The following is an 18648-nucleotide window of genomic DNA, read 5'->3' on the forward strand; positions in this document are numbered from 1 at the left end:
CTTGTTCAGGGAACCAGGCAGCAACGACTGCATTGGAAAAATGGTCTTATTCTTCTGTGTTTAAGGCACTGTTAATATGGACACCTCCGTTCTCAGCCTCGACATACCTTTTTATGATGCAATTTTTTAACCTTATTGGGAGACATAAATGTCAATACCTTAGTACATCAACACGTAATACATTGCTTTTGACTTGCATGAAGTCTTGTGTTGAAATACACCTGGAGAATACAAGCAACCAGAGTCTTTTGGTTTGGTCAATGTTTGCTAATACCTTTAGAATGTATCATATTTTACAGGTGATTTTACTTGAGAGCTCCTTAATAAATAACATAATGAATGTTGAGAGTTTCTCAGAGAAATAGTCCCAATTAAATATAGTTCCTAAAAGTATATTCGATGTACTGTTCGGGGTTATTTCAATTTATATGAACAATACTGCAACAGAGCAGAAGCATACTCTTATGAGAATCTGTTTGAAGTGGTTGAAATTGATACTAAAACCAAAACATTGTTGCCCTTAAAATTGTATGAATGTTTATGCTTTCTGTTTTTAACTACAGATCCCTTACCACCACCTCGTTTTGAAATTAATAAAGAAAAAACTACATTCACAAGCTTGAAGGTTCAGTGGGAACCTTCCTCAGGAAAGGTGGACTGGTATAATCTGGTATTATTTGATCATGATAATAAAAAGATACAAGAAGTCTCCATACCAGGAAGAACTTCAAAAACAGAAAATACTTTTTCCAGTCTCACCCCTGGGAATAAATACAACATTGTCCTCACTGCAGTTGCTGGAAATAAGAGTACCCCGGAACTTCACATAAGTGGATCTACAGGTAGGATTTCTTTTACTGTAGTTCATCTGAATAAAACCACTTACAGTATTTTTCAGTTCTACATTTTGAAATTAACAAATATATGTAATTATTCTTCCTGGCAAGATACATATCTTTATGTATCTATGTCAGTATCTATTGATTATAAGTAGAAATAGACAAATCTCTGGCTAACATGAAGAATTGTTTGCTAAGAATGGAGTCATGTATTTGTAATGGAGTCAAGTATTTGGGCATAAATTTGGGATTGGGTTTTCACTAACCCTAAAGAAATTCAACATATTTCTTTATATTTCTATATTTTCTTTTAGTAAATCTGTTTAAAATTGCTGAAATTGTGGACATAACCATTAGGCCTTAAGCATGTGGTTTTTTATTCCAACAGTGCCATCCCCTGTGAAAAATATTCAGGTCAGTGTCAAAACAGACACTATCCATGCTTCGTGGTCTCCTGGCTCTGGGTACGTGGATCGTTACAGGCTGCTGTTACTGGATAATCATGCCCCAGTTCATGAGGTTCACCAAGAAGATCCTCTGACCTCCTACACCTTTTCAGGACTTACAGCGGGTCACGTCTATAACCTCTCTATCATAACCCAGGCTGCAGGATTGGAGAGCAACAGTTTTCAAACAGTCAGGACAGGTATGATTTCTGAATTCATCACAACAGAACAAGAAGCTAAGACCGTAGTCTAGTAATGCCACAGGACATGTTTCAGAATAATAAGTGATTCGTGTTCCAAATGTATATTCGCAGACTTCAGTATCTGAATTACCCTTGGCAGGGGTTTCTCTCCAAAGGCTATAGAGGGAGTTAGAGAAACCCTAGGCTTATTTAGCTGCCTAAATTAGCACTGCAGCAAAGTTAGCTGCTAAATTAGCTTGTAGGGTGTCTGCAGCTAACTGCTTAACATAGGCAACTTCGTTAAACATGTAAAGTTAGGTGTTAACAGTCTGAGCCAAAGTGCACTAATATCACCTCATTTCTCTGGAAGAGGTCTATCTGACTCCTGTATGAATTTCAGTGAATTGGGGCAGTGTGTAGACTGGTTATTTCACAGTAGTGAAAACTGTTTAGCTCCATGTTTCTGACTCAGCTGAGTGGGAGATGTAAAGCTTGTGAGTTTTGTAAAAAATATTTTCTGTGACTGCTTTTCTCTGGATTTCAAAATAGCTGCATTTCTGAAAAGTAGAGTAGGTTAAGGACTTTAAAATTGAACGTTAGGTTTGATTTTTTCGGTTTTTTTTCACAGAGAAGCGTGGATTCACAGAAGCAGAGTTTTAGAAATCAAGTTTTTTTCAGGAAGGTTTTTCAAGATAGAGTTCTGTGGTCATAAAGAGAAAGATAAAATAACGCCCTACTAGAGTCCAGTGATTAAAACACTGTTGTAAGTAATAACAGGGCCATGCCTTTGCTTTCCTTAATTTCTGGTAAACGTAAGGTACAGTTTCTCCTACAGAAATCTCACCATGTAAACATAATTTAACATTAAGTGAACAATATTGTGATGTCTAGGACATACAGATGAGTGCTGTTGTCATCTATCATTGCCTATTCTGGGGATCATAATCTTGTTTCGTTGTATTTCTTCAGATTGTTTTCTTTCTTCTTCTTGTGGAGTGCAAAAACTTTAAATCTCACGGAACATAAAAGCACTCCATCTGGCTTGCAGCACAGTCCTCCATTTCAGTACGTAGTGTGCCACAAGCCTGAGTGGCATCAAAAGAGGTGTCACTTTGAGCAGTACAATGTCTGAAACAGGGCCAGGTTCAGTTTCACTGTGACCAGAATTTGCTCTTTCACTGTTCAGGCAAAATCATTCATACTCCATCTCACAGAACTATTCAAAAGCAAAACTTTACCATTGCAGTTTGAAGGCAGCAAGTCTTATATGTTCTGTGGTGGAATTATTTTATTCTCATTTTGTTTTTTTAGCCCCAGCTGAAGTCTTAGATTTGACGGTGACTAACGATGACAGCTCAGATACTTTAAAAGTTAAGTGGCGAAGACCTTCAGGAAACCTCGATTTCTATAATATCACACTGTCTCATCTTGGATCAGTTAAAGAAGTCAGAACTCTACAGCCACCAGTCACAGAGACTCACTTTGACAAGCTAACTCCAGGACGTCTTTACCAGGTTACTGCCCGCACAATCAGTGGTGAACTGTTCACTGATCGGATGGCAACTGGCAGGACATGTAAGCCTTCTGCTTCAGTAGGAACATTGTAACTGATGTTATTTTTGCCAACATTGGCCTTGTAGAAAATTATTTTAGGAGACAAAATGATTTGGATTCCAGGCAAAATAAGATAAAGAGCACAATATCGTTCCTGGAGTACCCCTTCCTGACTCTCTGGCAACAGTTAATCTGGCAGCCAAAAGCAGCTCCAGCATAGTTTGGGAGCAGGCAACAATAATGCATTTTTGACCTTATAGGTGGGTGAGTCTGTTAAAAAACTGTTCCACACTACTACACTTCTGACCAACTTTGTTATATTGAATTCAACTCAGCATAGTATATAAAATGAGTTATATTATGGGGAAGTCTGCATGTAGTCAAATTGTTAACAGATTTCTAAGTAATTTTGCAAGGTCTAATGTCCCTTGCTCCAGACATAAATCTACAAATAGGAAAAGATTAGGTCTTGGCTTTCTTCACTACCAACAGCATGTGGCAGCCTAGGTAGAGCTGGGTTATTTTGGTTTTTAATCTTTTTCAGAAGTATAATTTTCTTTGAGTTACCTCTTGTATGAGTTCTGAACCTGAAAAATCATGGCATAGTTCTTCCACAGCATTACTGACCACAAAGCCATCTTCTCCACACCAGCCTAGCCCAGGCAGAATTTAGATGGGAAAAAAAATACATGAGTGAGTGAAGAATACATACAGAAATTGCTGGTAGCCTCAGAACCAAAAAATATGTATGTATGTGTGTGTGTGAGAGAGAGAAGGAGAAGAGTATTTATTTTAGAGACTATCTATCACCTACAATGAAACGTCTCATATGAAAGACACATGCTTGACATATCTAGGTGCTACTCCATTAGCAGTGCAGGCTGGAAGAGAAGTGAAAAGCCTTTCATGTCCTTTCATAAGTTTTTTTGGTTGGGTTTTTTCTGTTTAGCTTTCCATTAAGGGCCTTTTAAGATCACCATTTGCATCTGAAGGGAGAGCTTCAGGCCCTCACTCAAACCACTGATCCCCAAATTTGTGACCTAGACCCAGTACTTTCAAAGTCAGGGATCTAAAAGTCCTTTTTCCAAGGATGGTGATCATGTGCCAATGTGACTTTTCCATTGCTACCAAGAGCTTTGAAAACAGTCAGAAGCTTTGTGGCTGAAAGATAAATTTGTAAATCTGGGCTGTCATATCTAAAGATGCTGAAGGGGTTAGACTTTTAGAGAGTCAGGTGCCCAAGAATGTAATCCACATTGCTGTGTATTGAGAGGGTGCCTACAGCAGCAAAACCTGCTGAGGATGTAAATTCAGGACCCTTGAAGTGGAGGACAGGACAAAGTGGATGTTTTAATGGACCTCAGTTTGAACCTCAGTGCCTTACAAATAGGAGGGACTAGGAAATACAAGGTCTTTGTGGGAAGAAGCCATCAGACTTAGAATTTCTCCTGCTGAGACCAGAATTTGACCCATATTGACTGAAGTTTTGTCCTTAGCTTTGAAAAATTGATTCACGGTCTGTAAATGAACTTAAGTCCCCGAAACAACAGGGAAGCTAACTGGAAACTGCAGATGTATGCTAGTAGTGCAGGGGAAGATTTTGCCACCCTGATAAGAAGAGTTCCCAATTTCTAATGTCAGAAACCAACAGTGAAAAAGTGAGTGGTTTGTGCGAGAAAGAGTAAAAATTAGCTTCAAAATGAATGCCAGCCTTCATAACAAGATACCTCACATTGCTCTAACAGATCCAAGTACTTCTGCAATAGCTGTGCTGCAAGACAGGTTTTGCCAGTGCGCAGTTACCCCACTTCAGACTTCCTCTCTCAATGCCTGTATTTCAGTTCCCCAGAAGGTTTCTGAGCTGGAAGCCGGTGGTGGTGGTTGGCTGAGGTCTCTGCGAGTGAACTGGCTGCCCCCTGCGGGAGACTGGGAGAGGTACCACCTCCTCCTGTGGAACCGCTCGGCCCTGGTGCTTAACGCCACCCTCCAGAAGGACACCAGCGAGTACCTCATCCACGACGTGGGCCTCATCCCCGGGAGACAGTACAGCGTGGACCTGTTTGTGGAGAGTGGTGATTTGCAGAGCAAAACTAGCTGCACAGGGAGAACAGGTCAGCGTGCTTGCCTGGGAAATGTGAGAGTACAAAATGTTCAGCTGGGGTTTGTGGGCAAGGAGAAAGGAGAAGTACCTGGGAATCCATAGGTGTATTTCACTATTAATACAGGAAAAAGGAGCTCCCTTGTAAACAACAGAAATAATGCTTTTTAGCAGTTCTGTGAAAACTTTCAGGGTTATTTTGGTGGCAAATACTTTGTTAGTGAAAGCTTTGGGAATTATATTCTATATATGATACAGAATATTATATATACTGTCATGACTGAAGCATTACACTACATGTACAACATTTCACTGTATATTTTATAGCTGATAGAACAAGGCGCATTCTCATCTTGCCTACCTTGATGTACATTACAAATAATTTAAGTTTATGGTGTTACTTTTGACACAGCTAAGTGATTAGAACATGGTCCAATAAATAATATCCAGCACTAGGTGTATCATAACTGTGCTTGTGAGTTGTATTTCAATGTCACAGGGACAAAATCAACAGATGCCCTCTGTATGTGTGCACACATACAGAAATTTACTGATCAAATTGTTTCTTTTATGCCACTGTAAGTTTGGAGTGTCTGCCAAGTTGACTGAGATACAAACCAGAGCAAAATCAGCGTCACTCTGGTCGTATAATTTACATCCTTGTTTGTTACAGCTAAATTGGTGTAGGTCTGTTTTCTGGTACAAATGTTTTATATTGCTGTCTAGCACCCACACTTCAAGAGAAAGCCCACTGACTTCACTGCATTTCCATTCATACTAAAATATATATCCTGATATAAGCTTAAACCTAAGCATTACAGCCATAATGCTGAAGGCTGCTGCTACAGCCCTTTACTGGAAGAGTAGCATAAATACTAGATTTGTAACACTGGTTTCCTAGAGAAAGGTAAATAATCTTCCACTGATTACAAGTACTCTGGTGCTGTCACAGTTGTGTCTTACAGAACAGATCTCTTACAGCATGTTGAGCTACAGCATGTGTGTTCGCTACAAAATCCTGTTCTCATTGTGGTGTCTGTGTACTTTTACAGCTCCAGAACCTGTTCTCCAGCTCCGTGTGAAGCATGCAAATGAATCTTCACTTAGTGTCATGTGGATGACCCCTGTTGCGGAATGGGACAGCTATGTGGTTTCACTAGGAGACAGGGATCTTACTGTCATCAAAAAAGGGCTTGCAAAAGAAGCTAAGGAATTCACGTTCACTGACTTGGTACCTGGAAGAAAATACACAGCTACCATCACTACCATTAGTGGGAGTTTAAGCAACTGGACTTCAGTGGAAGGAAGAACAGGTACCATCCTGTCAAACTATTTTAATCTTTGCTTCTGTTGAGCATTAATAACTTACTTTGTTTTGCAGTGAACTAAATGAACTATGTGTAAATTTCAGAAGTCTTGAATTTATGTTCGTTTCTTCAGTAGAAAAGTCACATTTCTGAGCCTCTCATTTCTGACTGTCAGCTATCTTGCAGTATTTATTTAAGGTTTTGGGGAAATGGATATGTAATTCCTGGCAAAACAGGTTTCTGAAATACTATGTCACGTCTGATCAATCTACATTACCACAAGATTCCATATAAGAAGAAAAATTTTCACTGGGTATCTCCAGGAAGGTCACCTCCTTGATTCAAAGCATTCATCATCTGAAAAAAAAACAAACACCACCACACAGGAAAATATTGCTTTAGGGGGAACATTCCAAGGTTGACAGACACAAAACATATGTGACCTTGAAAATGTATTTTGAATCTATCTGCTGTTATGATTCCAGAATCTGTGTCTCTTACTTAGGATGCTGACTGTGACACAAGGAAGGTCCCATTCCCACCTCCTGCAGGGTACTAATTTTGTGCACATGTGCAAGTTATAAACCATATGTGTTGCTTTACTCTGTTTGACTTTTGCATTCTCCAGTGCAAGCAAAGTCTTAAAATGTAGCTCTGGTCTTGCACAGCACAAGGAAAAACAAGCTGCTGGTGTGTGAATCTAATCATGCCTATGGCTTGATAGTGGTCCTTACTTGAAAGTTGTAAGTTCTTCCAAGGCCCTAAAAGTTTGACTTATACTTTCATTTCTTTGCTGTGTGATTAGATAGCTGGGATTTCTCTTCCTTCTGCCTTACGCCCCTTTACAAGGCCTATTTAGGCATAAAGGTTACAGTGTCTCACTTCACTAGTATGAATCAGGCAGGGATATCATTACATTCAAAGTGATAAAGAATGAACACTGACAAGTTTGAACATAGATCTTAATAAGCATTCCAAACCTCTCGATCTTCGTAACAGTAGATCGGCTTGCTAGGCTGGCAAAATTTTGCAGTAATTATGACAGAAAGAGGTCTTACATGCATCCTAGATTGGTCAGCTTCTGGTGAAGCCAGAAGCCAGAGGTATCACTAAAAGTGCCTTTAGCACAGGAAGGTGGCACTTAAGTGTCTTGGAGCTTACTATGTTGTGACAGCATTATGAAACAGGTGGGATTTTTGATTCACTTTTTAGTGTACGTTTCTTTCAGCTATGTGCCTAATTTTCTAGCTTTTGTTAATGATTGCTAATCTAATACTGTGTGTGCAAAAAGGCTGATACAAAACAAGAGGTAAAGCTTGCAGTCACATTCTATAAAATAGGAGTGTTCTTTATTTCAGTTGTGCTTGGTCATGTAAGCAGAAATACTTAGAAAGAAGTAACTATATTTCCTTGCTTTGACCAAATACTGTCAAATAAAAAAAAATATTTGGGGTAAAATTTGTACAAGAAAACTACATTCCTGTTGTTATTTCTTTTTCCTTTTTGGCCTGGCTAAGTTTACCAGCTTATATTTAGTAAATGTTATGTTTGTTTAACAATTAATTCATCTTTTGATGCTAAAAAAGTTAGTATCCTGCAGATACTGTGATGTAAAAAGTAAAACTCAAACCATCTAGTTACCATCTCAGTTACCATTTCAGTTACCTCCGAAAGTAAAGGGTCTGACACTTCTCTGAGGTATACGTGGCTGTGCCTGAGGTATTCAGGAAACTAGTTTGCCATTTAATAGGAATGAGAGATGTGGTGTAGGAGAGGAAATGGAATCTAATAGGAGTGAGAGACAGAGAATAGGAGAGGAAATAGGAGAATGGAAGACACAGTATTTTAAAGTCATCAAAACCCCAAGTGACTTCCTAAATTGTTGGCTTTTGTTTAATGGTATTTATAAAATTCCGTCTCTTCCAGTTCCCTGATCTTGAATCATTGTGGTCTGACTGGGAAAAGCTGTGCTAATGCCTGAAAGACCTTTCTGTGCCTTAGATAGTTTCCCATAGACCGCATCCCATCAGACAGGAAGCAGTCCACAGTTAGATTATTTTTAGTCCTGTTGAGTCTGGCTGCAAATTGGAATGTTCTTTTCATGCACTTCCTCTGTGTGACTAAACTTGGGTTATTTGGGGGTTTTGTTTTGTTTTATTTTGTTTCTCCTCAGTAACATTATGACAATTCTCTTTGCAGTGCCAGCCCAAGTGACTGGTCTGACCGTGGCAAGTCAGGGATCAACCAACAGCTTGTTCACCAACTGGACAGGAGCACTGGGAGATGTAGACTCATACCAAGTGCTACTGATTCACGAGAATGTTGTCATTAAGAATGAGACTGTTCCCAGTGAAACCAACAGATACCACTTCTATCCCCTGAAACCTGGAGGACTCTATTCAGTTGTTGTCACCACTGTCAGTGGGGGAATATCTTCAAGGCAAACAGTCGCAGAGGGGAGGACAGGTAAAAGAGAAAATACTCCAGCATGTCTTTTTTCAGTTCCTAAAAGATGAGTTTATTAAACAAAACAGTCATGTGATTAAGCCATTGCACTGAACATTCAGAAATACGGGAGTTTCAGCCATATAATTCCTGTATGTGACCTCAGGCATACTGTGGGTCCAGATTCACATTAACATAGCTCCCTAAGGAGCTAGCTGCTCTGCCTACACTAGGAACTCAGGACAGCAGGATCACTTTGTGGGGAAGACAAAATCAGGCCCTGAGAGTGATGTACAGCTGTGGTGGGTGAATCACCCCTAGGAAGGGACTTTCTTGTTCCATTGACTAGATAGGGTGATTGCTCCTTAGGTGTGCAAATTAGCTGCCTAAAGGTGGTGGGATAAGTTTGTGTCTCAGCCTCTCATGACCCACTCTTTTCCTCCAATCCAACATTAAAGAATGTCCACCAGGGTTAATGACTCATTATGGAGCGCTTCTATACTGCATAGGACTGGCTTTACTTTTGCATTAAATACTGTAAGTTTAATGACTCTTGAAATGTAATGCCAGTCCGTTGGATGTTTAAATAGAGGGAAATATTGACAACACAGTGCAATTTCACGCTTTATGCGAATTTAGCACAGGCTGGATATTCTGCAGTCTGGTCCAGTGTTCTTACTGAACTATTTTCAGGTAAAAAAACCCAACCAACCAAACAAACAGAAAAAAACCCCAACCCCACAACTGCAGAAGAATGACACTAAGAGACTTAAAGTACATAAACATATTTTGTAAAATCTAATATTTTTTACTCTGACAGCTGATGGCTGGTGGTCCTTACCCTCTAACTGAGGTAAGTCAGTTCAGTCCATCAGAGTTCAGTGAAAATGTGACAGTTCATTGTGATTAAGGTCTGCTCCTGTAATAATTCTGGTAGTTTTGTACCTAAGTGATGGTATTTCTGGCAGTGTGGAGTCTTTGATCCCACCTTGCTGTTTTGAGAAACAAGTTTCTTTCATGTTTTGGCCACTAGGCGTCAGAGAACTCATTGCAAATGACACACGTTCTGCTGTGGGCCTCAACTTCATAGAAGCCTCAACAGTAATTGCTACTACTGATGAATGGCAATTTGAGAGGATAACTCATCTCCTGGGATTTTAGAAGTGCTGAGATTGTGCCACCAAAGGCAATTTCCTTCACTGTATTCAAAAAAGCAGACAAGTGTTGCTGAGTGGGAGTCAGTGCAGAGTTTCTCAGGAGTCCCAGACTGCTTATTTGGCAGGGCGACATTCCAGGCATTCTCACAACAAATGGAATTGAGTAGTTAAAGCTCTTTTGGTTTTTCCTCTTTGTTGCACAGTTCCTTCCAGCGTGACTGGAGTAACAGTAAATAACTCAGGTCGCAGCGACTACCTCAGTGTTTCTTGGCTGCCAGCTTCTGGAGATGTAGACAGTTATTTGGTAACACTCTCTCATGATGACCAGATTGTTCAGACTCTCACCGTTTCCAAATCCTTCAGTGAATGCTCCTTCAGCAGCCTTACTCCTGGGACGCTTTACAATGTGATGATAACCACAAAGAGTGGGAAGTATGAAAATTATTCCTTCAGCCAGGAACGAACAGGTAAAGAGAGCCTTGCAGCAAAATCCAGTCACCATAATCACTTTGTATAGCCATTATCAATGATCTATCAGTATCTGACCAAACTGGGATGGGTGAGTAGGGATTGGAGGGTCAAACTATAAAATAAAAGCTTTACAGACTTAGTTTTATTCTTATGCCCCTACTGCTGTTTTATGTCATTTAAAATTACTTTAGCATGAATATGTCACGTGTCAGTCCTTGTGAGTAAATCATGTATCAGTTTTAGCTCAAATCATTTTCCTGCTCTTAACGCCTCTACTTGGCTCTTTAAGTATATCCTGTAGAGCATCCCCCCCACGTCTGCCAAGTTACTCAAGTACTGAAAGAATGGGATAGGATAGGCTAACTACTAAAATATTTGTGTGTCACATAAATGAGTAACACTCATGTCTATGGTTTTGGTCATGCAGTGTTCAAGCAGATTATAGCAGGAATAAGGAAAATTTCAGAAAAGGGTGGCAATACTGATGGAAAACTTTTTAAAACTTCCTCAAAGGTTGAAAATACTGAGACTTTACACTTGATAAGCCAGTAAAATGGAAAAAGATGGTAAGGGGTGTTAAAATGACAAAGACTGTCAAGTTAGCGCAATTTTAGTCTTCTAATAGTGTAAGTGAAAATCCAAGACACAGGCATTTAAATTAGGAGAAGCAAATTCAGGATTAGTGTGAACCTGTGGCACTCACTGCTATAAGCCAAACTGACCAAGTTCCAAAAGACCAAAAACTGGAAAGGCAAACCATTGTTACATGACATAAAGCAACATGGAAACTGCAGTTACTATTTTAGAAGCTAGGGTATTGCTTAAATCCACATTGTGGTCTTTTGGCAGCTTCCTCAGAAAAGTCTGATTTGTGGTAATTACCACAAATATAGTCTACTACAGCAGCTCCTGTTACTTCAGGAAGTTATTGCTTTCTGAATCTTTACTTGTGTTTTTCTTTCAGTCCCTTCAAGTGTTCAGGGACTTACTGTCAGCAATTCAGCCAGAAGTGACTACTTGAAGGTGTCCTGGTTACATGCCTCTGGATATTTTGATAATTATGAAGTGATCATCAAGAACAACAATGATTTCATCCAAACAAAAAGTGTCCCAAAGGATGAAAATGAATGTGTGTTCACTAATCTGGTCCCAGGGAGGCAGTACAGTGTCACGGTCAGCACAAGGAGTGGGAAATATGAAACTAGTGAAAGAGTCTATGGCAGAACAAGTAAGTAAACATCCTGAAAGCATCTTGAGACACTCCAAGATTTTTTCTGTTTACCATAGCTGGCCTAGAAATCTCATATGGTTTTAACACAGAATGTTGAGTGTGACTCTGCATGTGTGTCATTCCAAATACTTATTTAGTTTATGACCAGTGTTTAAGTTAGAGACATACAGAACATGAAAGAACAGATCTGTGTTGTGAACTTGGAAAGTAAATCTTGAAATATGGAAAACTGAAATAGAGTTACACAGGTTTTCACATGAACTTAGTATTTGTGCTTAAACTATGCCGAAATGTACATGCCAGGTTGTTTTCTGGTCATGGAAATGTATAAGGAAAAAGATAGTCTAGACCTCATACTCGTCAAATTACCCCAAGAATTGGAGTTGGAGAGCATGGGGCAGGAGTAGTAAAGTGACTAGCTGTGAGCCAGGAAGGACCTGAATGCAATTTGCCTGTCTTCACTTAGCACTTTGTGTAAGCTAATGAGCCATGCTAAGAAACTGAGTTTATTAACACAGATGTAGCACTGGGCAAAAATGACTGACCTGCATCTGGCAGGAGTTTGGAACTGTGCAGGGTGGTGCTGCAGCACATGGATGGATTGCCTTGGGTCTCTGCTAGCTCAGGCCTCTTTGTATAACATTTGTTGTACATGCAGATCCTACTCAACTTTTGTTGGCTACGCAGATTCTCTGCAGACTCCATTATTACCCATTTTTATTTTTATGCTGATAGTTCGTGGACTCAGTGTTCTGAAATGGGACCTTCTGGGGTTAGATACAGTGCAAACCACAGACAGCAAACATTGTAAATAAGTGCAGTCTGCTGCTTTTCCTAGGGAACTGAATGAAAAGTTTTGGTGCAGGAGCATGGTGTCAGAGCTTGTATCTTTTTGCTGTGAGCTGTTAATAAGTACTGAGAAGTTTTCTTTCTTCTCACCTCTTTAGTGCCAGAGTCAGTGAAGGAACTGACTCTTAGTAACAGGAGCACAGAAGATCTGCAGGTAACTTGGTCAAAGGCTGAGGGGGATGTTGATAAATATGAGATTCAGCTGCTCTTCAATGATATGAAGATCTTCCCACCCATTTTCCTTGGGAACACCGTTGAGGAGTATCGGTTCACAGCTTTGACTCCAGGACGTCTATACAAAATTCTTGTCTTGACCATCAGTGGAGATGCACAACGTGCTACTTTCATAGAAGGCCTGACAAGTAAGAAATAATACAGTATTTAGAGGAAAGAATGAGGCGGAGAAAATTAAGGGTGAACCATGATCTTATCTGAGCTCCTGTGATACTGGCACAATGACAGCATATCTCATTGAAAATCACACTAGTACTTCAGCCAAGTTGATCTGTGCTTAATAAACAAATGTCACAGTTACTGATAGTTGGTATGTGGCAGTTAATCTGATTTGTTGCATAGGAGTAGTATTGAGATGTCGATGTTGGGTTTCTGTTATTCCCATGGATGCCAGTTGTTTGCTTAGTATCTCTAGCTAGATATCTTAAGTTATTTTACACCTCTTATTTACCCACCTGAAGTGAATGGGTGTGATTATAACTGCAAAATGGCTAACTAACTAAGTGTACATAAAGAGCTCTGGTTTTCTGAGGGGTATCTGAAGCAGCATTTGGAAAACAGGGAGGTTACCCAGCTAAAAGAACATAGAAGCTTCTTTCTGTTTAACTTACATTTTATTTACATTTGATCCTGTAAACACATAATTGCTTTTCTAAAATGGCACAATCCTACACAAATGTCTTCAACTTTACTTGCGTTTACCCATGAGTGAAATTACTTGTACATGAAAATGCTTTTTGTCCTTTGAATCATCTGCTGTGGCCATAAAAAAAGTAGGAATTTAAAAGTCTGAATCAAACAGGAAATTTGTGAGCAGGTGCCTTTGTGTCCCTTTTTTTTTTTCCAGTTCCAAGCATGGTCAGAAACATTCATGTGTCCCCTAATGGCATGACAAACAGCCTGAAAGTGAGCTGGACTCCTGGAAGTGGAGATGTTGATTCCTACACAGTGACTATATTTCAGCAAAACCATCAGCTTGACTCCCAGAGTGTCTCCAAACATATCTCTGAGCACATGTTTCACAAGTTGGAAGCTGGGGAGCAGTACCGGGTTGTCGTGCAATCTAACAGTGGCACCTTGCACAACAGCTTAGCAGCTTTTGGGAGAACAAGTACGTTTTGTTTGAGACAAGGAGCAAGTTGCATTAAATCTTCCCAGAAGCTTATTAATAACATTTATGAACATATTACTGGGTGTGGGGATTCTAAGACTCATGACAAGTTTTTTTCTGAAGGAATGCGAGTCCTCTCTCTTGCAAACACCTAGGGTCTGTTAGTAACAGATCTGTCATGTGAGTAGCTTTACCTGGGTGAATGCATGTGGAATTCAAGTCCCCAGCCCAAAGCGCCTTCATAAGATGAATGCAGTTCCATCACCCCTCAGTCCTGTGTCTGTACCCATCCAGCACATATATCTTCAGGGCTCCATTTAGTCAAATACTGTGTTGTAGCAGAGCCCATTGTATGATCGAGGTTTGTTGTACAATGTTCCACTGCATGTTGGAACGCAGAAAACAGTGGAACACCCTGGTTTCAGTCCATCCTGTCTCCAGCACCTGCATGTGTTTGCTGTGGCCTTGACTTTTGTGCAACAGCTGCTAGCTAACATTTTATATTCTGTGACACTGTTTTGCACCACTTCTTTATTTTGCAGTTCTTTTTCACATGCCTTTATTAACTGTTTTCATCAGTTTGTCTCACTCTCCTCGATCTTTTCATGATAACTTATATGTATCTATTGCACTTCAGATGTTCATGATGCTCTCTAACTTCATCTGATTGTATTTATGTCTAGGAATTATTTACATGCACAGACATTCCTTTCCCACAAGTGAACATGCAAATGAATAAAGATATATTCTATTAATTAGTTTATTCATAGTTGTGTATTGAATGTGTATTGAATGATCTGTATTTCACCTGGTAATGTCCTGCCTTTAATTGTTGCTTCCAGTTCCAGCCTCTGTCCAGGACTTACTAGCCCATCATGCTTACAGCAGTCATTCCTTGTTAGTAACCTGGCAGAAAGCTCCTGGTGTCGCTGAAAGATATGACATTCTGCTCTTGAACGAGCAAGGAATCCTCCTGAGCAACAAATCAGAGCCAGCTACTGCCAAACAGCACAAATTTGAAGATTTATTAGCTGGCAAGAAGTATAAAATACAAGTTTTGACAGTTAGTGGTGGCCTCTTCAGTAAACGAGCAGAAACTGTTGGGCGAACAGGTAATTAGAACATTTTTGTGTATTTATAGTTCCTTCAGTCAGATATCATTAAATACATGAATCATCTTTATATCTTGATTCTGGGAAGATTCTAGTAAGAACAGACTTCAGATTTTATACATCATTTTTCCTGATGTGTGCTTGGTATGTGAATCTGAAATTGTTAACATAATAATGTGGCCGTGGTTCATAACAAGGATATTAAACCAAAGTGCTGAATGCTGCCTTCAGTCCATCTGTTATGGAACTATCTATCTGAATGCTTTATTGTCATCAAGTTTTTAATTCACAATCTCAAGGCTTTTAGCACAGTCTTTACTCAGTGAAAACTTCTTGTAGAAACTAATGGACAGTTCTGTGTGAGCACAGGCTGTAGAACCAGGCCTGCTGGGAAATACAAACACTGTGTTGGAGAGACTCAGTGGCACCTCGTAAATGCTTTCCCCTGGCTTCTGAAAGTTGCTGTTGACATTACTTAGCTACTTGTGGCTTAATTGAAATGTATTCCAACCATGACTTGTTACTTTATTAAAGGTTCAGCTTAGTGGCCAGACATTTTGGTATTTACCCTTGCATTTATTCTTTTCAGTTCCAGCAGCAGTTACAGATCTGAAGGTCACAGAGAACACCACTGACCGACTGTCCTTCAGCTGGACTACCTCACAAGGAGAGCTTGATTCATATGACATCTTCCTGTACAACCCAGACAAGTCCCTTCATGACAGGATTTCAGGAGAGCAGCACCTCCAGCAGTGTTCATTCCAGAACCTGCAGCAAGGCAGGATGTATCGAATGGTGATCGTTACCCATAGTGGGGACCTCACTAACGAGTCATCTGTCTATGGAAGAACAGGCAAGAACATCTAAGAAAACCTTCTGCCTCCAGTGTGGTGCTCATGGGGGACACCAGTGAGCTGGTCTGAGTCTGCTGTTCACTTTAGATTAGAGCAACTATTAGAAATATCAAAGTGGGCTCTCATACATGAAAAGCATTAGACAAGTAAGAAGGTAATTTTTGAATGATGTGGTTGCAAGAGGAAACTGGAGCAAAGAACTTTACAATAGTTCCCAGCTACTCAGGTCAGGAGAAGAACATCCCAATGTATGCTGCTTAAGCCTTAAAGGAAGACAGCTGTATCCCATCCTAAAAGTGTGGTCTATGAGTGGAAAAGACCAAAAGGCAAAGCAAGTAGGGTTAATGGGGTAGACAATCTACCAGTAAATAAAAGTTGTTTTCCCTGGGGAGCTCTTGCTGCAGATGTGTTTGTTCAGCCACACATGGGAAGCAGAGATTCGTAAGCAGCTTTAGCAACCCTGATGCTCTGTGAAACCTTTCTTTATCCTCTGAGGCACTGTATAGTAACCCTTCTGTAAGACTGCCTCTAGACAGTGGTATGTTTTCTTCAGCTACCTCAGAACTGGATGTTTCCAGACACTGATTGGGAAAAAGCTGCTTAACATTTGCAAAAGTATCTATTACAAATATTTCAGCCTCTTTGGAGACAGTGGCAGTTCAAAATAAGACAGGAAACTATTGAGATACACTTCCTGATGCTTCCTGGCTTTTTGGCCATCTGTGGTGCCCGTCTGGTTTATTACATGGCTGTCATTACAGGATAAGTGTAAGGTCTGCTGGATTTTGTTACTTCTCCTCACCCTAAGGATGTTCTACATACAGTAATATTCAACCCCTTTTTTTTCAGTACCAGCCCCGGTTGTTGGTCTAAAGGCATCCAACCGAAACATGACAGACAGTCTGTGGTTCACCTGGGGTCCAGCAGCAGGAGATGTTGACTTCTATGAGCTGAATCTTTACAACCCAAATGGGACACAGAAAGAGACATGGCAGAGGAAAGACCTGAAAGAGTGGCATTTCCAGGGGCTCATTCCTGGCAGAAAGTATACTCTAGTTGTGGTGACTCACAGTGGTGACCTGACCAACACAGCAAATGCTGAAGGGAGAACAGGTAAAAAACACAAAAGCTTTGGGATTTTTGTTTAGTTCCATCTGTCAGCATTCATATTAGTTCACAGCTATGCAACGGACTTGTTCTGAGGGAGGATTTATTTTAACAGTCACCAAAGGTGTAAAGATAAAGAATATCCTTAAGGGTACTAAACCAATGGAGAGTGATTTTATTCAGTGCTGGCTTTCTTTCAAAGGCTCAGGGATATGTAATATCTGTGAAAGTCACCACCATCAGCACAGGTGCACTAATAAGCTGTGTGCACAGGATAATATAAACAACTTTATGATGCATGAAGAAAACAATGTATGTTTCATTTATGTCATATGTAAAAACTTGTTAAGAATCTCTTTATCCCTTCCCCTTCTCTTCCCCCGTTTCTGTGTAGCACCCAGCCCTCCTAACGCTGTGTCGTTCACTGATGTTGCAAACACTTCTTTATCAGTTACTTGGTTGGGTCCTCCAGACTGGACAGACTACGATGATTTTGAGTTGCAGTGGCTTCCAAAGGATCCCCTCATAGTATTCAATCCCTACAGCAGCAGCAAATCAAAAGTACGCATCATCTATGGCCTGCGACCAGGCAGACTTTATGACTTCAGTGTCAGAACTGTCAGTGGTGACAGCTGGAAGACATACAGTCAATCACAGTCTGCAAGTGTGAGGACAAGTAAGTGAGAGTTTCCATTGCACCCTAACAGTCAGCTGGAGAAGATGCAAGCCTTAAATCTTAGCAATTCCCTTGCCAGTCAGTAATTTCCATTAGTGAATTTATGAATGATGGTGATGAATTTGTCTAGATTCTAAGCCCTTGCTGTGTGCAAGGTTAACCATTTGGAAATGGACATATATTTACAATCTTCACATCCAGAGTGGGGCTGTTTGGTTGAGGAGCCTGAATCAGTCAGTTTCAGGGTAAAATAAGGCTGAATATCCAAACTTCTCTGACAGTAGGATATTGAAATAAGCAAAATGTTTCTGAACTATCAGACAGGAAGGATGAATGAAACCCTGCTGTACTAGATTCGAAACTGAAATTAGTGTTTCACTGGTCTGCATTTCTGCCCATGTTTGTGGATCTGCATAATCTAGCCATCTCTATCAACCTCAGTAGCAGGCTGATTTGAAAAAGTGACCTGGAATTGTAAAAATAACAGCATTGTCAAACCCTCATGTCACCTGGGGTGGGATCAGCTCTAAATGGACATCTATGTTTAGTAAGCTGAATAGCTCTTTAGATTCCATTCAGCGTATTTATTAAAATGAGAGACCTCTTTCACCTGTATTTAATCACTTAAAGGTAGACATCTGTCACCTTCATTACGTGACGGTACATATGGTGCTCTGATATTACATGGATAAAGCATACTTCTGTGGAATGTTTTAATAATACGGGAGTACCACATGCTACCCAGGAAAACAGATCAGTCATGAGATGACTGATGTCATTAAGCACATGTAACTTCCAAATAAGTTGTATCAGAGTTCTAGAAATCCATTGCTTTGCACTGTTGCTGTTCATGTTAAGACTTCAGCAAGTAGTTCTGTTTGCTTGTTTTCATAATTAATGACTGAAGCTTCACAAACCCAGTGAGGCTGATGTCACTAGATCTGATTTCAGATGGCTAAAATGAGTTAGACTTGC

At 40.1% G+C, this 18648-nt stretch overlaps 1 protein-coding gene across 1 annotated transcript in view; it reads left to right on the forward strand.

Moving 5' to 3' along the window:
- Window positions 1-563: 563 nt before the first annotated feature.
- The window catches only part of PTPRB (protein tyrosine phosphatase, receptor type, B), a gene marked incomplete at its 5' end in the record, with an annotated part of 36625 nt that continues 18540 nt past the window's right edge, over window positions 564-18648 (forward strand). Inside the window, 14 exons of the mRNA XM_010015823.1 lie at window positions 564-842; window positions 1228-1485; window positions 2779-3042; window positions 4863-5132; window positions 6172-6432; window positions 8626-8892; window positions 10232-10495; window positions 11464-11727; window positions 12678-12941; window positions 13661-13924; window positions 14767-15036; window positions 15626-15889; window positions 16740-17003; window positions 17392-17673. Coding sequence (XP_010014125.1) covers window positions 564-842; window positions 1228-1485; window positions 2779-3042; window positions 4863-5132; window positions 6172-6432; window positions 8626-8892; window positions 10232-10495; window positions 11464-11727; window positions 12678-12941; window positions 13661-13924; window positions 14767-15036; window positions 15626-15889; window positions 16740-17003; window positions 17392-17673 — 3735 coding nt within the window. The remainder of the gene's footprint in view (window positions 843-1227; window positions 1486-2778; window positions 3043-4862; window positions 5133-6171; window positions 6433-8625; window positions 8893-10231; window positions 10496-11463; window positions 11728-12677; window positions 12942-13660; window positions 13925-14766; window positions 15037-15625; window positions 15890-16739; window positions 17004-17391; window positions 17674-18648) is intronic.

This window comes from Nestor notabilis, unplaced genomic scaffold (assembly GCF_000696875.1).
Source record: "Nestor notabilis isolate BGI_N333 unplaced genomic scaffold, ASM69687v1 scaffold2966, whole genome shotgun sequence".
Taxonomy (NCBI): Eukaryota; Metazoa; Chordata; class Aves; order Psittaciformes; family Psittacidae; genus Nestor; species Nestor notabilis.